This window comes from Macaca nemestrina, chromosome 20 (genome assembly GCF_043159975.1).
Source record: "Macaca nemestrina isolate mMacNem1 chromosome 20, mMacNem.hap1, whole genome shotgun sequence".
NCBI lineage: Eukaryota > Metazoa > Chordata > Mammalia > Primates > Cercopithecidae > Macaca > Macaca nemestrina.
Genome location: NC_092144.1, coordinates 6,004,154 through 6,022,052, shown reverse-complemented (window position 1 = coordinate 6,022,052; position 17,899 = coordinate 6,004,154). Strand labels below are relative to the sequence as shown.

Genomic DNA, 17,899 nt, shown 5'->3' with positions numbered 1-17,899 from the left:
TCTGCGGGTGCTGTCTGTCTCCCCCGCTCCCTCCCTCCCTCCCTCCCTCCCTGTAGTTTTGAAGCAGATGTTTGTTCTTTATAGATGTTGTTTAAAAAGCCTGATAATGGTGATTGAAAATTACAAACTTTGTGTTTTTTTTTTTTTTTTAAGAAAAATAGAAAATAGTTTTCTTCAGGCGCAATGTGCTTTCCTAACCCTGCCCCCCACCTTTTTTTTTTGTTAAATAAAGTGTTTTTTGTTTAAAAAAAAAGACTGCGTGCCGGCCGCAGTTGTGTTTGTGAGAGGAAACAAGCTGAGGAGCAAGTCTCGGCCGATTAGAGTGGGGTGTGGCCCCCCAAGACTTTCCCCTTCCGATGTGGGAAGGGGAGGCTGGCCAAGCCCAGCACTGCTGTCTTCCCCAACCCAGTTTCCTTCCAGCATCTTGGGGAGCAAGGCGCTCAGGAGGGCCTCAGGGACCAGTGTTCCCATGGATGGGCTGTTGCTACAGGAAGTCCTCTGGCCTGTTAACGTTCAGAGCCCTGAGGTAGGAGCCAGGTCCGTGCCAATGCTCGGTGGGTGATGGGACCGGATGTGAGGTGGGAGAGGGCACCGAGGGTCCACCTGAGCTGTTTGGACCTGGGCGGGCATCTTGTAACTCCCCATGCAGCTGCGGGGTCTCAGGTTGTGGCTGAATGCCAGCATTTAAAACTGGCTTCATCTCAAATGTCCTGGGCTCACAGGCCTGGTGAGAGCCCCAGCAGGTTCCAGTAACAGATGTGGTCTCTAGGGCGGGCTGTTTACAGCCCCCCAACCCATGGAGGTGTGCCAGGCACCTGGCCTGGTGGGGCGTGTTCCTTGGTGGCCCCTGGCCAACCTGCCTGATGGGGAAGCAGACCCAGGGAAGGGGAAGCTGTTGCTCTGGAATCACAGGGGGCATCATCCCTCATTTCTGGAGGTCTCATCTCCTAGGCACTCACCCCTCCCACGTCCTGCACAGGTTCTGGTGAGGGGCAAGGCCCGCCCCCAGCCCCTCCATCTCACTGCAGACTCTCAATGACAGAGCAGCGCTTGGCAAAGATGTTCTCTGGTGCTTCCTCTGCCAGGATCTAGAGAAGGGGGAGCCGCAGGGGTCAGGTCTGGGCCCCACGGCAGGGACGTCACCCTCTCCCGCTCAGAACCTGGGAAAATCCCAGAGGCATGCACGTGAAGAGAGAGTGGGGACAGGGTCAGGAAAGCTTGTGTTGCTGACTGCTGTGTGAGGGCATGCAGGGAGGCCCCACCAGCGTCCCATCGCCTGCCCACGTGAGCTGAGGCTGGGTTCCCAGGGCATTTCCTGGGGGAATGGGAATCCCCCAGGTTACCTGGTAGGAAAGCGAGGACCAGGCCCAGGTGACCCTGGGCTGTTGAAGCAGGACTTGTTCCCTAGGGTTTGGGGTGTAGTGAGCCAGAAGCGGGGAGCACCGACATTTCGGAGCAGGGTCTTCTGCTGGTAGAAGGTCAAGACTGGCTCACACAAGGTGTAGTGCGTGTCCAGGCACTGGCAGATGGCCAGCTCTGAGTCGTCTGCCCGGTGCTTCATCTGGCCCCAGTGTAGCACTCGTCGGACCATCATCTCCATGGAGCAGTGAAATATAATGACGACATTGGGGGTCCGGCCCACCTGGGAACCCAAACAAGGGGGCTGGATGAGGAGGTTCCAGGCACGGTGGTCCCAGAACCCCGGTTTCCCTGGAAACCAGGTATCTAGGATTACATGGGCAGGTATAAGAAATAATCAGGACGCCCTGGTGATGGACGGGACGGGACAGGACGGACGGGACGGACGGGACGGAGGGATGGATGGGGAGACCCACTCTGTCCCACAGGCTGGAGTGCAATGGCAAGATCTCCGCTCACAGCAACCACCTCCTCCCAGGTTCCAGCCATTCTCCTGCCTCAGCCTCCCAAGTAGCTGGGATTACAGGTGCACACCACCACACCCAGCTAATTTTTCTACTTTTAGTAGAGACGCGGTTTTGCCATGTTGGTCAGGCTAGTCTCGAACTCCTAACCTCAGGTGATCTTCCCATCTTGGCCTCCCAGATTGCTGGGATTATAGGCGTGAGCCACTGCGCCTGGCCTAGAAAGTAAAATACTCTTAAGTGACTCAAAAAGATACTTGCACAAAAGGATCAGATATATATTCTTGGATAGAAAGACTCAACATTATAAAGGAGCTGAGTCTTCCCAAACTAGTTTATAATTGTAATGTGATCCAAATGTGATGCAATGGCCAAGCATGGTGGCTCAGCCTGTAATGACAGCACTTTGGGAGGCCAAGGCAGGTGGATCACTTGAGGTGAGGAGTTCCAGCCCAACCTGGCCAACATGGTGAAACCCCATCTCTACTAAAAACAGGAAAATTAGCCGGGCATATTGGTGCACACCTGTAGTCTCAGCAACTCGGGAGAGGCCGAAGCAGGAGAATCGCTTGAACCCAGGAGGCGGAGGTTGCAGTGAGCAGAGATTACATACCACTGCACTCCAGCCTGGGCAACAGAGCAAGACTCTGCCTCAAAAAACAAACAAAAACAAAACAAACAGAAGAAGGAAAAAGTCAACAACCTGTTATAGAGATATAAAGAGTTCACTGAAGAAGACAACAAAACACTTTTCAAGTTTTTTGTATTTTTAGAGACAGAGTCTCACCCTTGCCTGGGCTGGAACGCAGTGGCAAGATCATAGCTCACGGCAGCCCTGAACTCCTGGGCTCAAGCGATCTCCCACCTCAGCCTTCTGAATAGCTAGCACTACAGGTATGTGCCCCTGTGCCCAGTGTGGCCCTTAAACTTTGCAAAAGATATTAACACTCAATTGTAGCCAGAGAAATGCTCATTACAACCACACTGAAATACCACTTCTCACCTACACAGGTTGACAAAAATCCAAAACCTTGGCAGCATGTTTTGTAGGTCTTGCTGTAAATGTAAAATGAAGAGGAATTTGGCGATGGCTAGCAAAATTATGCATTTCTCTTTAATCCAGCTATTGCACCCTTAATCTATTTCAAGGATACTAGCAAAAAGGTGAAATGACATGCAAAGGTTATTATTTAATGTGTCATTGTCTGTAGTGGCAAAGGATTGAAAGTAATTTATGGCCCATAGGAGATTGGCTGAATATACAATGGCGTGGCCAAACAATGGAATACTACACAGCTGTAAAAAAAGGAACAAGGAAGATCTCTTTACACTAATGTGAGATCTTCTGGATATATGGCAAAGTTCAACAACTACAACAACAAAAGGGCTGGCATGGTGGCTCAGGCCTGTAACTCCAGCACTTTGGGAGGCCGAGGCGGGCGGATCATTTGAGGTCAGGAGTTTGAGACCAGCCTGGCCAACATGGTGAAACCCAGTCTCTACTAAAAATACAAAAAATTAGCCAGGCGTGGTGGCGGGCGCCTGTAATCTCAGCTACTTGGGAGGCTAAGGCAGGAGAATCGCTTGAACCCGGGAGGCAGAGGTTGTAGTGAGCCGAGATGGCCCCATTGCACTCCAGCCTGGGCAACAAAAGGGAAACTGTCTCAGAAAATAAAAAAAAAACAAAAACAAAACAAAATATTTGGAAAACAAGTTGCCTCTGTATTGAACATGTATAGACTTTTTTTTTTTTTTTTTTTTTTTTTTAAAGACAGGGTCTGGTTTTTTCCCCATACCTCATAATGTCCAAATTAAAATTCTTTTTTTAATTTGAGACAGGGTCTTGCTGGAGTACAGTGGCGCAATCATAGCTCACTGCAGCCTCGAACCCCTGGGATCAAGCGATCTCACCTCACTCTTCTAAGTAGCTGGGACCACAGGCGTGGGCCACCTCGCCCAGCCCAGAATTTTTTCCTTCTCATTATCCCCTAAGCAATACATTATAACAACTATTTACATAACGTTTACATTGTTTTAGGTATTACAAGTCATCTACAGATGACTTACAGTATATGGGAGGGTGATAATAGGTTCTAGGCAAATACCACGGTATTTTATTATTTAGCTCTTCGAATATGTAATTTTTTTTTTTTTTTTTTTTTTTGAGACGGAGTCTCACTCTGTCACCCAGGCTGGAGTATAGTGGCACTATCTCAGCTCTCTGCAGTCTCTGCCTCCCGGGTTCACACCATTCTCCTGCCTCAGCCTCCTGAGTAGCTGGGACTACAGGCGCCCACCACCACGCTCGGCTAATTTTTTGTATTTTTAGTAGAGACGGGGTTTCACTGTGTTAGCCAGGATGGTCTGGATCTCCTGACCTCATGATCCGCCCACCTCAGCCTCCCAAAGTGCTGGGATTATAGGCATGAGCCACCGCGCCCTGTCTGAATATGTAATTTGTTTAGAGATGGGATCTCACTATGTTGCCCAGGCTGGCCTCAAACTCCTGGGCTCCCACCTTGGCCTCCCAAAGTGCTGGGATTACAGGTGTGATTTCCACACCTGGCCACTACTATGTTATTTTATATCAGAAACGTGAGCAGCCAGGTGTGGTGGTTCACGTCTGTAATCCCAGCACTTTGGGAAGCCGAGGTGGGCAGATTACGAGATCAGGAGTTTGAGACCAGCCTGGCCAACGTGGTTTCCGAAACCCCGTCTCTACTAAAAATGCAAAAAATTAGCCGGGCGTGGTGGTGCACACCTGTAATCCCAGCTGCTCGGGAGGCTGAGGCAGGAGAATCGCTTGAACCAGGGAGGCGAAGGTTGTAGTGAGCCGAGATTGCACCACTGCACTCCAGCCTGGCGACAGAGCGAAACTCCGTCTCAAAAACACACAAACAAAAAAACTTCAGCATCCATGGATTTTGGTATCTGAGACAGGTCCTGGAACCAAACCCCCATAGATACAGAGGGCCTACATATTAAAGGAAAACGAGGTTGAGCATGGTGGCTCATGCCTGTAATCCCAGCACTTTGGGAGGCCGAGGTGGATGGATCACCTGAGGTCAGGAGTTTGAGACCAGCCTGGCCAGCATGGTGAAACCCCATCTCTACTAAAGATACAAAATTTAACCAGGTGTGGTGGCGGGCGCCTGTAATCTCAGCTACTCAGGAGGCTGAGGCGGGAGAATTGCTTGAACCTGAGAGGCAGAAGTTGCAATGAGCTGAGATCGTGCCATTGCACTCCAGCCTGAGTGACAAGAATGAAACTCTGTCTCAAAAAAAAAAAAAAAAAAAAAGTAGGAGTTTAAAGTCTTGTACCAGAAAACAAGAATCATTCAACCACAGCCAGGCACGGTGGCTCACACCTGTAATCCCAGCACTTTGGGAGGCCGAGGTGGGTGGATCATGAGGTCAGGAGATCGAGACCATCCTGGCTAACATAGTGAAACCATCTCTAGTAAAAATACAAAAAATTGAGCCGGGCGCGGTGGCTCACGCCTGTAATCCCAGCACTTTGGGAGGCCGAGGCAGGAGGATCATGAGGTCAGGAGATCGAGACCACAGTGAAACCCCGTCTCTACTAAAAAAGTACAAAAAATTGGCTGGGCGCAGAGGTGGGCGCCTGTAGTCCCAGCTACTCAGGAGGCTGAGCCAGGAGAATGGCGTGAAGCCAGGAGGCGGAGCTTGCAGTGAGCAGAGAGTGAAACTCTGTTTTGAAGAAAAAAAAAACAAGCAGCATTCAACCTAAAAGGACACCAGCATCAACATGAAATTGCTCCTGGTAGCCCAAGATGTGACCACTCTAGCATCAGAAAGAAAAACAGAGGTGGCCTATGGTCCCAGCTACCCAGGAGGCTGAGACAGAAGGATCGCTTGAGCCAGGGAGTTCAAGCCTGCAGTGAGTCGTGATTCCGCTACTGCACTCCAGCCGGGGTGACAGGTCTTTTCTTTCTTGCTTTTTGTATATATATTTTTTGTTGCTGTTGTTGTTATTTTTTTTAATTATACTTTAAGTTCTAGGGTACATGTGCACAACGTGCAGCTTTGTTACATATGTATACATGTGCCATGTTGGTGTGCTGCAGCCATTAACTCGTCATTTACATTAGGTATATCTCCTAATGCTATCCCTCCTCCCTCCCCCCAGTGACAGATCTTTTCTTTTTTTTTTTTTTTTTTTTTTTTTTTTTGAGACGGAGTCCCGCTCTGCCGCCCAGGCTGGAGTGCAGTGGCCGGATCTCAGCTCACTGCAAGCTCCGCCTCCCGGGTTTACGCCATTCTCCTGCCTCAGCCTCCCAAGTAGCTGGGACTACAGGCGCCCATCACCTTGCCCGGCTAGTTTTTTTTGTATTTTTCAGTAGAGACGGAGTTTCCCCGTGTTAGCCAGGATGGTCTCGATCTCCTGACCTTGTGATCCGCCCGTCTCGGCCTCCCAAAGTGCTGGGATTACAGGCTTGAGCCACCACGCCCGGCCCAGATCTTTTCTTAAGACCCTGTATCTCTCTCTCTCTCTCTCTCTCTTTTTTTTTTTTTTTTTTTTAGATAGAGTCTCACCCTGTCGTCCAGGCTGGACGGAGTGCAATGATGCAATCTTGGCTCACTGCAATCTCCACCTTCTGGTTCAAGCGATTCTCCTGCCTCAGCCTCCCGAGTAGCTGGGATTATAGGCGCCCACCATCACGCCCAGGTAATTTTTGTATTTTTCATAGAGATGTGGTTTCACCATGTTAGCCAAGCTGGTCTTGAACTCCTGACCTCGAGTGATCCGTTTTTTGTTTTGTTTTGTTTCGTTTTGTGAGACAGGGTCTCACTCTGTCACTTCCGCTGAAGTGCAGTGGCTCAATCACAGCTCACTGCAGCCTCAACCTCCTGGGCTCAAGCCATCATCTCACCTAAGCCTCCCAAGTATCGAGAACTACAGGTGTGGGCCACCATGCCTGGCAACTTTTTTTTTAAAAAAAGACAATGGTATCTCCACATGCAGGTAACTGTATAAACAAATATATATCAATGTCAATTGGCTGGTTTTGATGTTACATGACCATCAGTTCCATCAATTCAGACATCATGGCTGGGCGAGGTGGCTCACGCCTATAATCACAGCACTTTGAGAGGCCGAGATGGGGGGATCGCTTGAGGTCAGGAGTTCGAGAACAGCCTGCCCAACATGGTGAAACCCCATCTCTATAAAAAAAATATAAAAATTAACCAGGCGTGGTGGCAGGCACCTTAATCCCAGCTACTTGGGAGGCAGAGGCAGGAGAATCATTTGAACCTGGGAAGCAGAGGTTGCAGTGAGCCAAGATCAAGCCATTGCACCCAAACCTGGGGGACAAAAGCGAGACTTCTCTCAACAAAAAAAAAAAAAAAAAAGAAAGAAAGAAAAACAAACAAAAACACGTATTTTATTTATTTATTTATTCTGAAACAGGGTTTCACTCCTGCCACCCTGGCTGGAGTGCTGTGGTACAATCTCAGCTCACTAAACTCTCCTGGGCTCAAGCAATTCTCCCACCTCAGCTTCCCTAGTAGCTGGGACCACAGGTGCTCGCCATCACACCTGGCTAATTTTTTTTGTTTTTTTTTTTTGTTGTTGTACAGATGGGGTTTTGCCATGTTGCCCAGGCTGGTCTGGAACTCCTGGGTTCAAGCGATCCACCTGCCTCAGCCTCCCAAAATGCTGGGATTACAGGCATGAGCCACATCACCTGGCCCTACAACTTTTAATTAAGAGGAGGCAACCCTTCCTCCTTAGGGCTTGGTTTCTGCATCTGTAAAATAGGGGTGAGAGTTTCCCTGGAATGCTGAGGCTGTGTGCAGCCTTGGCTTCCCATGGATTTCAGTGGGTTGATCCAGGACGGCCCCCCGTGGTGTCTGGAGTATACAGGACAGTGGGAATCGTAACGGGAATCAACACACGCTTCCTGCACATCGTGTTCTTGTGCACGGAGATCTCCGTCCTGGGGATCCATCATCAAGCCAGACCTGCTGCACCAAAATGCATCAAACAAAGACGCATGAGCCAGCTGGGGTCCCAGATGGGGCTAGGCATGGTCTGTGTTTCAGGCTCCAGGGATGCTGTGCTACTAGGAACTAATGGACAGACTCTAAGGCAAGGCCACTGCAGACTCAAATGCCTGTGGCAGTGACTGTGGCAAAGTCAGTTGCACAGCAGAGGAAATAAAATTGGGGCCTTGGTGGCTGGGCGTGGTGGCTCATGCCTGTAATCCCAGCACTTTGGGAGGCCAAGGTGGGAGCTTGAGGCCAGGAGTTCAGGACCAGCCTGGGCAGCACAGCAAGACCCCCCCTTTTTTTGAGACAGAATCTTGCTCTGTCACCCAGGCTGAAGTGCAGTGGTGCAATGTCTGCTCACTGCAAGCTCTGCCTCCCAGGTTCAAGAGATTCTCCTACTTCAGCCTCCTGAGTAGCTGGAATTACAGGCTCACATCACCAAGCCCAGCTATTTTTTTTTTTTTTTTTTTTGAGAGGGAGTCTGGCTCTGTTGCCCAGCCTGGAGCACAGTGCCACGATCTCAGCTCACTGCAACATGTGCCTCCTGGTTCAAGCGATTCTCCTGCCTCAGCCTCCCGAGTAGCTGGGATTACAGGCACTCACCACCATGCCTGGCTAATTTTGTATTTTAGTAAAGATGGGGTTTCATCATGTTGGCCAGGCTGGTCTTGAACTCCTGACCTCAAGTGATCCACCTGCCTTGGCCTCCCAAAGTGCTAGGATTACAGGCATGAGCCACCACGCCCGGCCAATTTTTGTATTTTTAGTAGAGACGGGGTTTCACCATGTTGGCCATCACACAAGGGTGGTCTCAAAACTCCTGACCTCAGGTGATCCACCCACCTCAGCCTCCCAAAGTGCTGGGATTACAGGTGTGAGCCACCGGGCCTGGCCCCCATATCTATAATAAAATAAAAAGTTAAAAAATATGGGCCCAAGGAGTGGGGCTGCCTGGGCTTCCGCCTTGCCTCCCCCACCTACGTTGTGTGACCCTGTTGCAGTTCCCTGATCACTCTGCAAAACATCGGGATGCTAATGCCTGGAACGTTCCAGAAGATGAGTTCATCTGTGCAGAGTGTTGAGAACAGAGCTGGGCTCAATAAAAGCTCAGGAAGCGTTCACGCAGCTGTTGCCATGGGGACGTGCAGGCCCTGCGTTGCCAAGTCAGTCGGTTTTCAAGAGAAGCTGGGAGTTTTGATGTGGAAGCTCCCTGTTGTCGAATGTTGGCCGTGAATCCAAAAAGGAAAATGCGAAATGCTGTAAAGTCCAAACCGAACACTTTGGTGGACCCAAAGGGGCCCACGCCACGGTCTGGAGCCTCTGTTCTGAGATTTAGAAGACACTGGTGGAGCTGGGGACCTGCTTTCTTCCGGGCACTGGCCTGAGGCTGGGGCGGGCATAGAAATGAATGAGCCCAGCCTTTGCCCTCGGAGAACTCCCAGTCTTGAGGCGAGGGCCTGAGATTTGCCCTTTAACCCCATCACAACGAGAATTATGAGCCCAACAGAATTCCTTGCTTGTAGGTGTGAACAAAGGGCAGGGCCCCCACCTGCAGGTGGGGACAGCTGCCCTGGCCCCCATGACCTTTGATTCCATCAAAGTGCTTCTTCAAAAGGTTTTTTTTTTTTTTGATACTGAGTTTCACTCTTGTTGCCCAGGCTGGAGTACAGTGGCACGATCTCAGCTCACTGCAACCTCTGCCTCCTGGGTTCAAGCCATTCTCCTGCCTCAGCCTCCTGAGTAGCTGGGATGACAGGCACGCACCACCACACTCGGCTAATTTTCTATTTTTAGTAGAGATGGGATTTCTCCATGTTGGTCAGGCTGGTCTCGAATCGAAAGGTATTTTAACTGGAATCCAGCAATCCTCAGAGAAGCTTCAAGGTCTGTAGCCTGACAGACAGTTTCTCTTCTCTTTTCCTTCCTGTTTTTTGTTTTTGTTTGTTTGGAGACAGGGTCTCGCTCTGTCACCCAGGCTGGAGGGCAATGGTGTAATTATATCTCACTGTGACCTTCACCTTCTGGGCTCAAGTAATTCTCCCACCTCAGCCTCCTGAATAGCTGGGGCTCCAGGCACGCACCACCACGCCTGGCTAATTTTTAAAATTTTTTTGTAGAGACAGAGGTCTTGTTATGTTGCCCAGGCTGGACTTGAACTCCTGGGCTCAAGCCATCTGTCCTCCTTGGCCTCCCAAAGTCCTGGGATTCCAGGCATGAGCCACTGCACCCGGCCTCTCTTTTCCTGCTCAACTGTTTCCAAATGGAATCAAAAAGATTCCTTCTTGTTCGGGCCGCAGTATCATCACTGTTCATGTGTTCAGACAGCTGCTTGCACAAAAACCACGCTGAAGTGTGAAAATCACCTGAAGAAATTTACTCCAACCTTCCCAGCACCAGTTCCTCATCCTCCACTCAGGGCCCCAGTGTATCCACGTCAGGGAGGCCACCATCCAGCCCACCCTGCCCGAAAGAGCACACTCGTTCCTCCCAAATGTCACTCTGTTTTCTATTCCTCACCGCACTTAACTGCTATCATAAATGCCTTTGTGGGTTTTTGTTGTTGTTGTTGTTTGTTTGTTTGTTTTGAGACAGAGTCTCGATCTGTCACCCAAGCTGGAATACAGTGGCGCGATCTCAGCTCATTGCAACCTCCGCCTCCCGGGTTCAAGCGATCCTCGTACCTCAGCCTTCCAAGTAGCTGGGATTACAGGCGCGAACCACCATGCCTGACTAAATTTTTTTTTTTTTTTTTTTTTTTTGGTATTTTTAGTAGAGGGGGGGTTTCACCCTGTTGGTCAGGCTGGTCTCAAACTCCCGACCTCAGGTGATCCGCCCACCTTGGCCTCCCAAAGTGCTGGAATTACAGGCGTGAGCCACCGCGCCCGGCCCAGAAATGTCTTTGTTTGGCATGACTCCGTGCCTCTTTCCCACTCTGATGTCGGCATCCTGTAAACTCTGTAACCCCAGCCCCGAGGGCAGGGCTTGCTCTAAGAACACTTCGGGGACAGGTGGTTGCGTAAACAGTTTAATGAACAACACGAATCCCTCTGTGTGGCCTAGGGAGGAGCTAAACCCACACGCTATTCAGTGGGCAAATGGTTCACCCACCACATGCCAGGAGCTGGGCAGGAAGATACTGAAATGACTTCCTCCCTGCCCTCAGAGAGCTCCTTAACTCGTTTTCAGAGTTCCAGAAACTTCCCACACCCTGACCTTCCCTTGATAATAGAACACTCCGTTTCCCAGGAAGGTGCAGGGTCTCATGCCTGTACTCCCGGCACACTGGGAGGTTGAAGGGGGGGATTGCTTGAGGCCAGGAGTTAGACACCAGCCTGAGCAACATAGAGGAAACCTATGTCTACAAACAATTTAAAAAAAAAAAAAAAGATACTTGGCCAGGCGCGGTGACTCATGCCTATAATCCCAGCACTCTGGGAGGCCAACCGAGGTGGGTGGATCACCCGAGGTCAGGAGTTCGAGACCAGCCTGGCCAACATGGAGAAACCCCCATCTCTACTAAAAATACAAAAAAAAAAAAAAAAAAAATTAGCCCGGTATGGTGGCAGGCGCCTGTAATCCCAACTACTCAGTGGGTTAAGGCAGGAGAATCACTGGAACCCGGGAGGCAGAGGTTGCAGTGAACCGAGATCACACCATGGCACTCCAGCCTGGGCAACAGAGAACTCCAGCCTGGGCAACAGAGAGAGACTCCGTCTTAAAGAAAAAAAAAGAAATTAAGTACTTGGGGGGCTGAAGTGGGAGGAGGTCAACACTGCAGTGAGCTATGATCGCACCACAGCACTCCGGACTAGGCAACAGAGTGAGACCCTGTCTTTACCATCCAAAAAAAAAAACAGGCCGGCGTGGTGGCTCAGGCTTGTAATCTCAGTACTTTAGGAGGCCGAGGCGGGCAAATCACTTGAGGTCAGATTGGGAGCCTCGGCCTCCCAAAGTGCTGGGATTACAGGCGTGAGCCACTGCGCCCGGCCGTACTTTAATCATCACCATGTCGTGAGGCAGGTACTGGGGTTCCCTTCCTTTTCCGGTTGAGGAAGAGGCTTCACGGGGTGACAAAGGAAATAAATACTAGCTAATTCTGTTGAGTGATTTTGTTTGTTTGTTTTGTTTTTTAAAGAGATAGAGTCTCACTCTGTCGCCCAGGCTGGAATGCAGTGGCGCAATCTCAGCTCACTGCAACCTCTGCCTCCCGGGTTCACGCCATTCTCTTGCCTCAGCTCCCCAGGTAGCTGGGATTGCAGGTGTACACCACCATGCCCAGCTAATTTTTGTTTTTTTTTTTTTTTTTTTTTTTTGAGACGGAGTCTCGCTGTGTCTCCCAGGCTGGAGTGCAGTGGCGTGATCTCGGCTCACTGCAAGCTCCGCCTCCCGGGTTTACGCCATTCTCCTGCCTCAGCCTCCCGAGTAGCTGGGACTACAGGCGCCCGCCATCTCGCCCAGCTAGTTTTTTTTTGTATTTTTTAGTAGAGACGGGGTTTCACCGTGTTCGCCAGGATGGTCTCGATCTCCTGACCTCGTGATCCGCCCGTCTCGGCCTCCCAAAGTGCTGGGATTACAGGCTTGAGCCACTGCGCCCGGCCAATTTTTGTATTTTTTAGTAGAGATGGGGTTTCACGCCGGGCGCGGTGGCTCAAACCTGTAATCCCAGCACTTTGGGAGGCCGAGACGGGCGGATCACGAGGTCAGGAGATCGAGACCATCCTGGCGAACACGGTGAAACCCCGTCTCTACTTAAAAATACAAAAAAAAACTAGCCGGGCGAGATGGCGGGCGCCTGTAGTCCCAGCTACTCGGGAGGCTGAGGCAGGAGAATGGCGTAAACCCGGGAGGCGGAGCTTGCAGTGAGCTGAGATCCGGCCACTGCACTCCAGCCTGGGCGACAGAGCCAGACTCCATCTCAAAAAAGAAAACAAAAAAAAAAAAAAAAAAAAGAGATGGGGTTTCACTAATATGTTGGCCAGGGTGTTCTTGAATTCCTGATCTCAGGTGATCTGGCCTCCCAAAGTGCTGGGATTACAGGCGTGAGCCATCACACCTAGCCAATTTTTTTTTTTTTTTTCTTGAGACAGAGTCTCACTTTGTTGCCCAGACCTCAGTGCAATGGTATGAGCTCGGCCCACTGCAACCTCTACCTCCCGGGTCCAAGAGATTCTCCTGCCTCAGCCTCCTGAGTAGCTGGGGATTTCAGGTGCGTGCCACCATGCCCGGCTAATTTTGATTTTTTTGTTGTTGTTGTACTTTTAGTAGAAATGGGGTTTCATCATGTTGGCCAGGCTGGTCTTGAACTCCTGACCTCAAGTGATTCACCCGCCTTGGCCTCCCAAACTGTTGGGATTACAGGCATGAGCCACCGCACCCGGCGTTTTTTTTTTTTTTTTTTTTTTTTTTTACTGAGTCTGGGTCTATCACCCAGGCTGCAGTGCAGTAGCACGATCTCGGCTCACCACAACCTCCACCTCCCGGGTTCAAGCGATTCTTCTGCCTCAGCCTCCTGAGCAGCTGGAATTACAAGCACCCACCACCACGCCTGGATAATTTCTGTATTTTTAGTAGAGAAGGGGTTTCACCACGTTGGCCAGGCTTGTCTTGAACTCCTGACCTTGTGATCCACCTGCCTTGGCCCCCAAAGTGCTGGGATTACAGGTATGAGTCACCACGCCTGGAACTTTTTTTTCTTTTCTTTTCTTTTTCTTTTTTTTTTTTTCTGAGACAGGGTGTTGCTCTGTCGCCCAGGCTGGAGAGCAGTTGTGCAGTCATGGCTCACTGCACTCCACTTCCTGGGCTCAAGGAATCTTCTCACTTCAGACTCCAGGTAGTTGGAACTATAGATTCATGCCACCATGCCCAGCTGAATTTTTTCTTTTTTAAAAATTTTTTTTTTTTTTTTGGTTCATTTTCAGTATATACCTTTTCCCTGCAGTGCCAGCTAACTTTTTAAAATGTATTGTTTTGGGCCGGGGGCAGTCCCAGCACTTTGGGAGGCCAAGGTGGACAGATCACAAAGTCAGGAGATCGAGACCATTCTGGCTAACACAATGAAACCCTGTCTCTACTAGAAATACAAAAAAATTAGCCGGGCGTGGTCGCAGGCACCTGTAATCCCAGCTACTCGGGAGGCTGAGGCAGGAGAATGGTGTGAACCTGGGAGGTGGAGCTTGCAGTGAGCCGAGATCACGCCACTGCACTCCAGCCTGGGTGACAGAGCGAGACTCCGCCTCAAAAAAAAAAAATAAAAAAAGAGATAGGGCTTGCTATGTTGCCCAGGGTGGTCTCAAACTCCTTGGCCTCCCAAAGTGTTGGGAATACAGGCATGAGCCACTGTGCCTGTCCTTGAGTGATTTTTTGTTTAGCTCAAATTGACTTTTTTTTTTTTTTTTTTTTTTTTTGAGACGGAGTCTCGCTCTGTCGCCCAGGCTGGAGTGCAGTGGCCGGATCTCGGCTCACTGCAAGCTCCGCCTCCCGGGTTCACGCCATTCTCCTGCCTCAGCCTCCCGAGTAGCTGGGACTACAGGCGCCCGCCACCTCGCCCAGCTAGTTTTTTGTATTTTTTAGTAGAGACGGGGTTTCACCGTGTTCGCCAGGATGGTCTCGATCTCCTGACCTCGTGATCCGCCCGTCTCGGCCTCCCAAAGTGCTGGGATTACAGGCTTGAGCCACCGCACCCGGCCTCAAATTGACTTTTATTTGCAATTCACGAATGGGGCACCCTCCACTTCACCAAACAGCGAGAGCTTCCCTAGTGAGTGATTCTTTTTTTTTTTTTTGAGATGGGGTTTTGCTCTTGTTGCCCAGGCTGGAGTGCAATAGCACAATCTCGGCTCACCACAACCTCCGCCTCCCGGGTTCAAGTTATTCTCCTGCGTCAGCCTCCCGAGTAGCTGGGATTACAGGCATGCGCCATCACGCCCAGTTAATTTTGTATTTTTAGTAGAGACAGGGTTTCTCCATGTTGGTCAGGCTGGTTTTGAACTCCTAACCTCAGGTGACCCACCCGCCTTGGCCTCCCAAAGTGTTGGGATTACAGGCGTGAGCCACTGGGCCGGACCCCTACAGCCTTTTGATGGGATCTCCCCTCTTCACAGATAAGGAAATGAAAGCTTAGTGCAGCAAGGCAATAGCCACGTGGGAAGTTGCAACCTTCTGGGTCCTGTGAGCCCTCCTGGTGGGTGGCTGTCCCAACGTACCCCCTTCCTTCCTACCCCCTCCCATCAGCTCCTACCGGGGGCACCAGGAGCCCCTGCAGCATGATGTCACGGATCTGCCGGCCCTGCTGCGTGCTCCTTTGAGCCTCCTGTCGCAGTACCTGGCCCAGCCCTACGTGGCAGAAGCCATACTTGGTCACCATATTCTTTCACTGCGTCCCTTTGCGACAGCCTGGGCCGCCCATCACGAAGATGATCAGAGGGGACTTGAGGATGTCTGTGGCACCCAGGAAGAGGGAAGGAGATGGGTTAGTGCCTGTAGGGGCACAGGTGTCCCTGGGTGACACTGGACAAAGTCTCTTGGCATACTCTCTTTTGCTGTAGGGTGGCATCTTGGAGGTATGTTTCTGTTCTCAAGGGTATAGCCAGGCACGTTGTGTGTTTGTACCGCTTGGATGAAGATGTGAACTTGAGGCTAGGTTCGGTGGCTCACACCTATAGTCCCTGCACTTTGGGAGGCTGAGGTGGGGGTGGATCCCTTGATGTCAGGAGTTTGAGACCAGCCTGGCCAACATGGTGAAACCCTGTCTCTACTAAAAATACAAAAAAAAAATTAGCTTGTGTAGTGGCGCACGCCTGTGATCCCAACTACTCGTGAGGCTGAAGCAGGAGAATCGCTTGAACCCAGGAGCCGAAGGTTACAGTAAGCCGAGATTGTGCCACTGCACTCCAGGCTGGGCAACAGAGCAGGGCTCTGTCTCAAAAAAAAAAAAAAAGAAAAAAAAAAAATGATGTGAACTTGAGCAGGACAGGCCCTTCGCACATGGCATCTCCTTAAAGCATCCTGAGAACTCTATCATCCCATTTTACAGTGGAGGGAACTGAGGTTCAGAGAGAGGCAGGGAATTACCCATGCTCCCAGCGTCATCCCATACTCCCCCTCCCTCTGTCCCAGCCCCATCCCATACTCCCCCTCCCTCTGTCCCAGCCCCATCCATACTCCCCCTCCCTCTGTCCCAGCCCCATCCCATACTCCCCCTCCCTCTGTCGCAGCCCCATCCCATACTCCCCTTTCCTCTGTCCCAGCCCCATCCCATACTCCCCTTCCCTCTGTCCCAGCCCCATCCCATACTCCCCTTTCCTCCGTCCCAGTCTCATCCCATACTCCCCTTCCCTCTGTCCCAGCCCCTCCCCTTCCCTCTGTCCCAGTCTCATCCCATACTCCCCTTCTCTCTGTCCCAGCCCCATCCCATACTCCCCTTCCCTCTGTCCCAGCCCCATCCCATACTCCCCTTTCCTCTGTCCCAGCCCCAGGGAGCTTCAGTTCTTTGAATTTGAAACTCATTTCTCCTTTGCTGTTTCCTCTGCCTGGAAAATCCCTGCCTGCCCCAGTTCCTTCTGGCCACAACTTCCATCTGGCCTTCTCTAGCCTCTGTCTAGAGATTCCCCCCATCACTCCTTGTCTCAGACACCTATTTCCTCCACAGCAATGGCCACAGTCAGTCATGATCTTCCCTGTTTACTTGTTCTTTTTATATTTTTCTTCTTCTTCTTTCTTCTTCCTGCCTTTTTTTTTGAGATGGCGTTTCACTCTTGTTGCCCAGACTGGAGTGCAATGGCGCGATCTCAGCTCACCACAACCTCCGCCTCCCAGGTCCAAGTGATTCTCCTGCCTCAGCCTCCCGAGTAGCTGGGATTATAGGCATGAGCCACCACGACCGGCTAATTTTGTATTTTTAGTAGAAACGGAGTTTCTCCATGTCGGTCAGGCTGGTCTCAAACTCCCAACCTCAGGTGATCTGCCTGCCTCGGCCTCCCAAAGTGCTAGGATTACAGGCGTGAGCCACCGTGCCCGGCCGTTTACTCGTTCTTGTCTCCTCCATGCCAGACTCGACTCCATGAGGGCAAGGACTATTTCTGCCTCCCTCATTCCTATATTCCTAGGAGTTGGCAGTTCCTGACATTTAGTGGTGGATGAGGAATAAATGAAACCAGACACATCGACAGTGTCTGTAGTTCATGGCCCAATTTTTGTGTCTTGCTCCCCTTCCCTTTGCTTAGCCAACTCCTATGCATCCCTCAGTGCCCAACTGAAACCTCCCCTCTTCTCTGAGCCCTCAGAGCCCACTGTGCTTCTCCTGCTCCTTCCTGGGTTGTAGATTCCCATGTTATGAGTCTGTCTCCCCCACGACACTGTAACCCTCGAGAGGACACTGTAACCCTCGAGAGGACACTGTAACCCTCCGTTGGGAGCTGGTTTGACAGATTCACCTTGCGGGGCCCCGAACCCAGGAGGTGCTCGAGTATTTCCGAAGTGGAGCAATGAATGGTTGCGCCGTGAGCATGCGCAGTTGTGTTACTGCCATGACTGGGGCGTGTGTGCATGCCTGGAACGGGGTAGGGGATCCTGCATCTCCCTACTGTTCTCTGCAGCCTCCTTCCCTTCCCCCCAGGAAGCCAGCCAGCCGCCCCCGCGACGTTACCCTTCTCCTGGGGCCTCAGAGCCCTGCCCATCTCGGGCAGCTTGGACTTGCAGAGACCCATCCAGCCAGCAGCCCTTGGGGTGGTCGCTCCCCGACCCCGCCCAGGCTCTGACCCCTCCTGGCTCCGCACAACGTCACAAGGGTCCCCGCCCCGGTCATTTTGCGACAATGACGGGGTCCATTCCTTCGGGGTAGGGGGAGGAAATGAACCCCAAACAGGTCCATGGGGAGCCAAGCAGCGGTTCGACCCAACCGGAGTAGGCCTCGGTTGCTATGGTGACGCGGCCTTGTTGGCCCCCCCCCAACCCCGGTCCAGAGCGACATGGCGCATGCGCAAAGTGCCTGGGGGCCCGCAAGG

General features: G+C 51.3%; 1 protein-coding gene across 1 annotated transcript in view; it reads right to left on the bottom strand.

Annotated features, from left to right (window-relative positions):
- Window positions 1-17,823, bottom strand: part of LOC105484702 (adenylate kinase isoenzyme 1) — an 18,434-nt gene extending 611 nt beyond the window's left edge. The window contains exons 1-4 of the mRNA XM_071087951.1: window positions 17,542-17,823; window positions 15,136-15,335; window positions 1,344-1,642; window positions 960-1,088 (exon numbers count right to left, since the gene is read on the bottom strand). Of these exons, the coding sequence (XP_070944052.1) occupies window positions 960-1,088; window positions 1,344-1,642; window positions 15,136-15,261 (554 nt within the window). The 5' untranslated portion in view covers window positions 15,262-15,335; window positions 17,542-17,823. The remainder of the gene's footprint in view (window positions 1-959; window positions 1,089-1,343; window positions 1,643-15,135; window positions 15,336-17,541) is intronic.
- Between the last annotated feature and the right edge of the window lie 76 nt (window positions 17,824-17,899).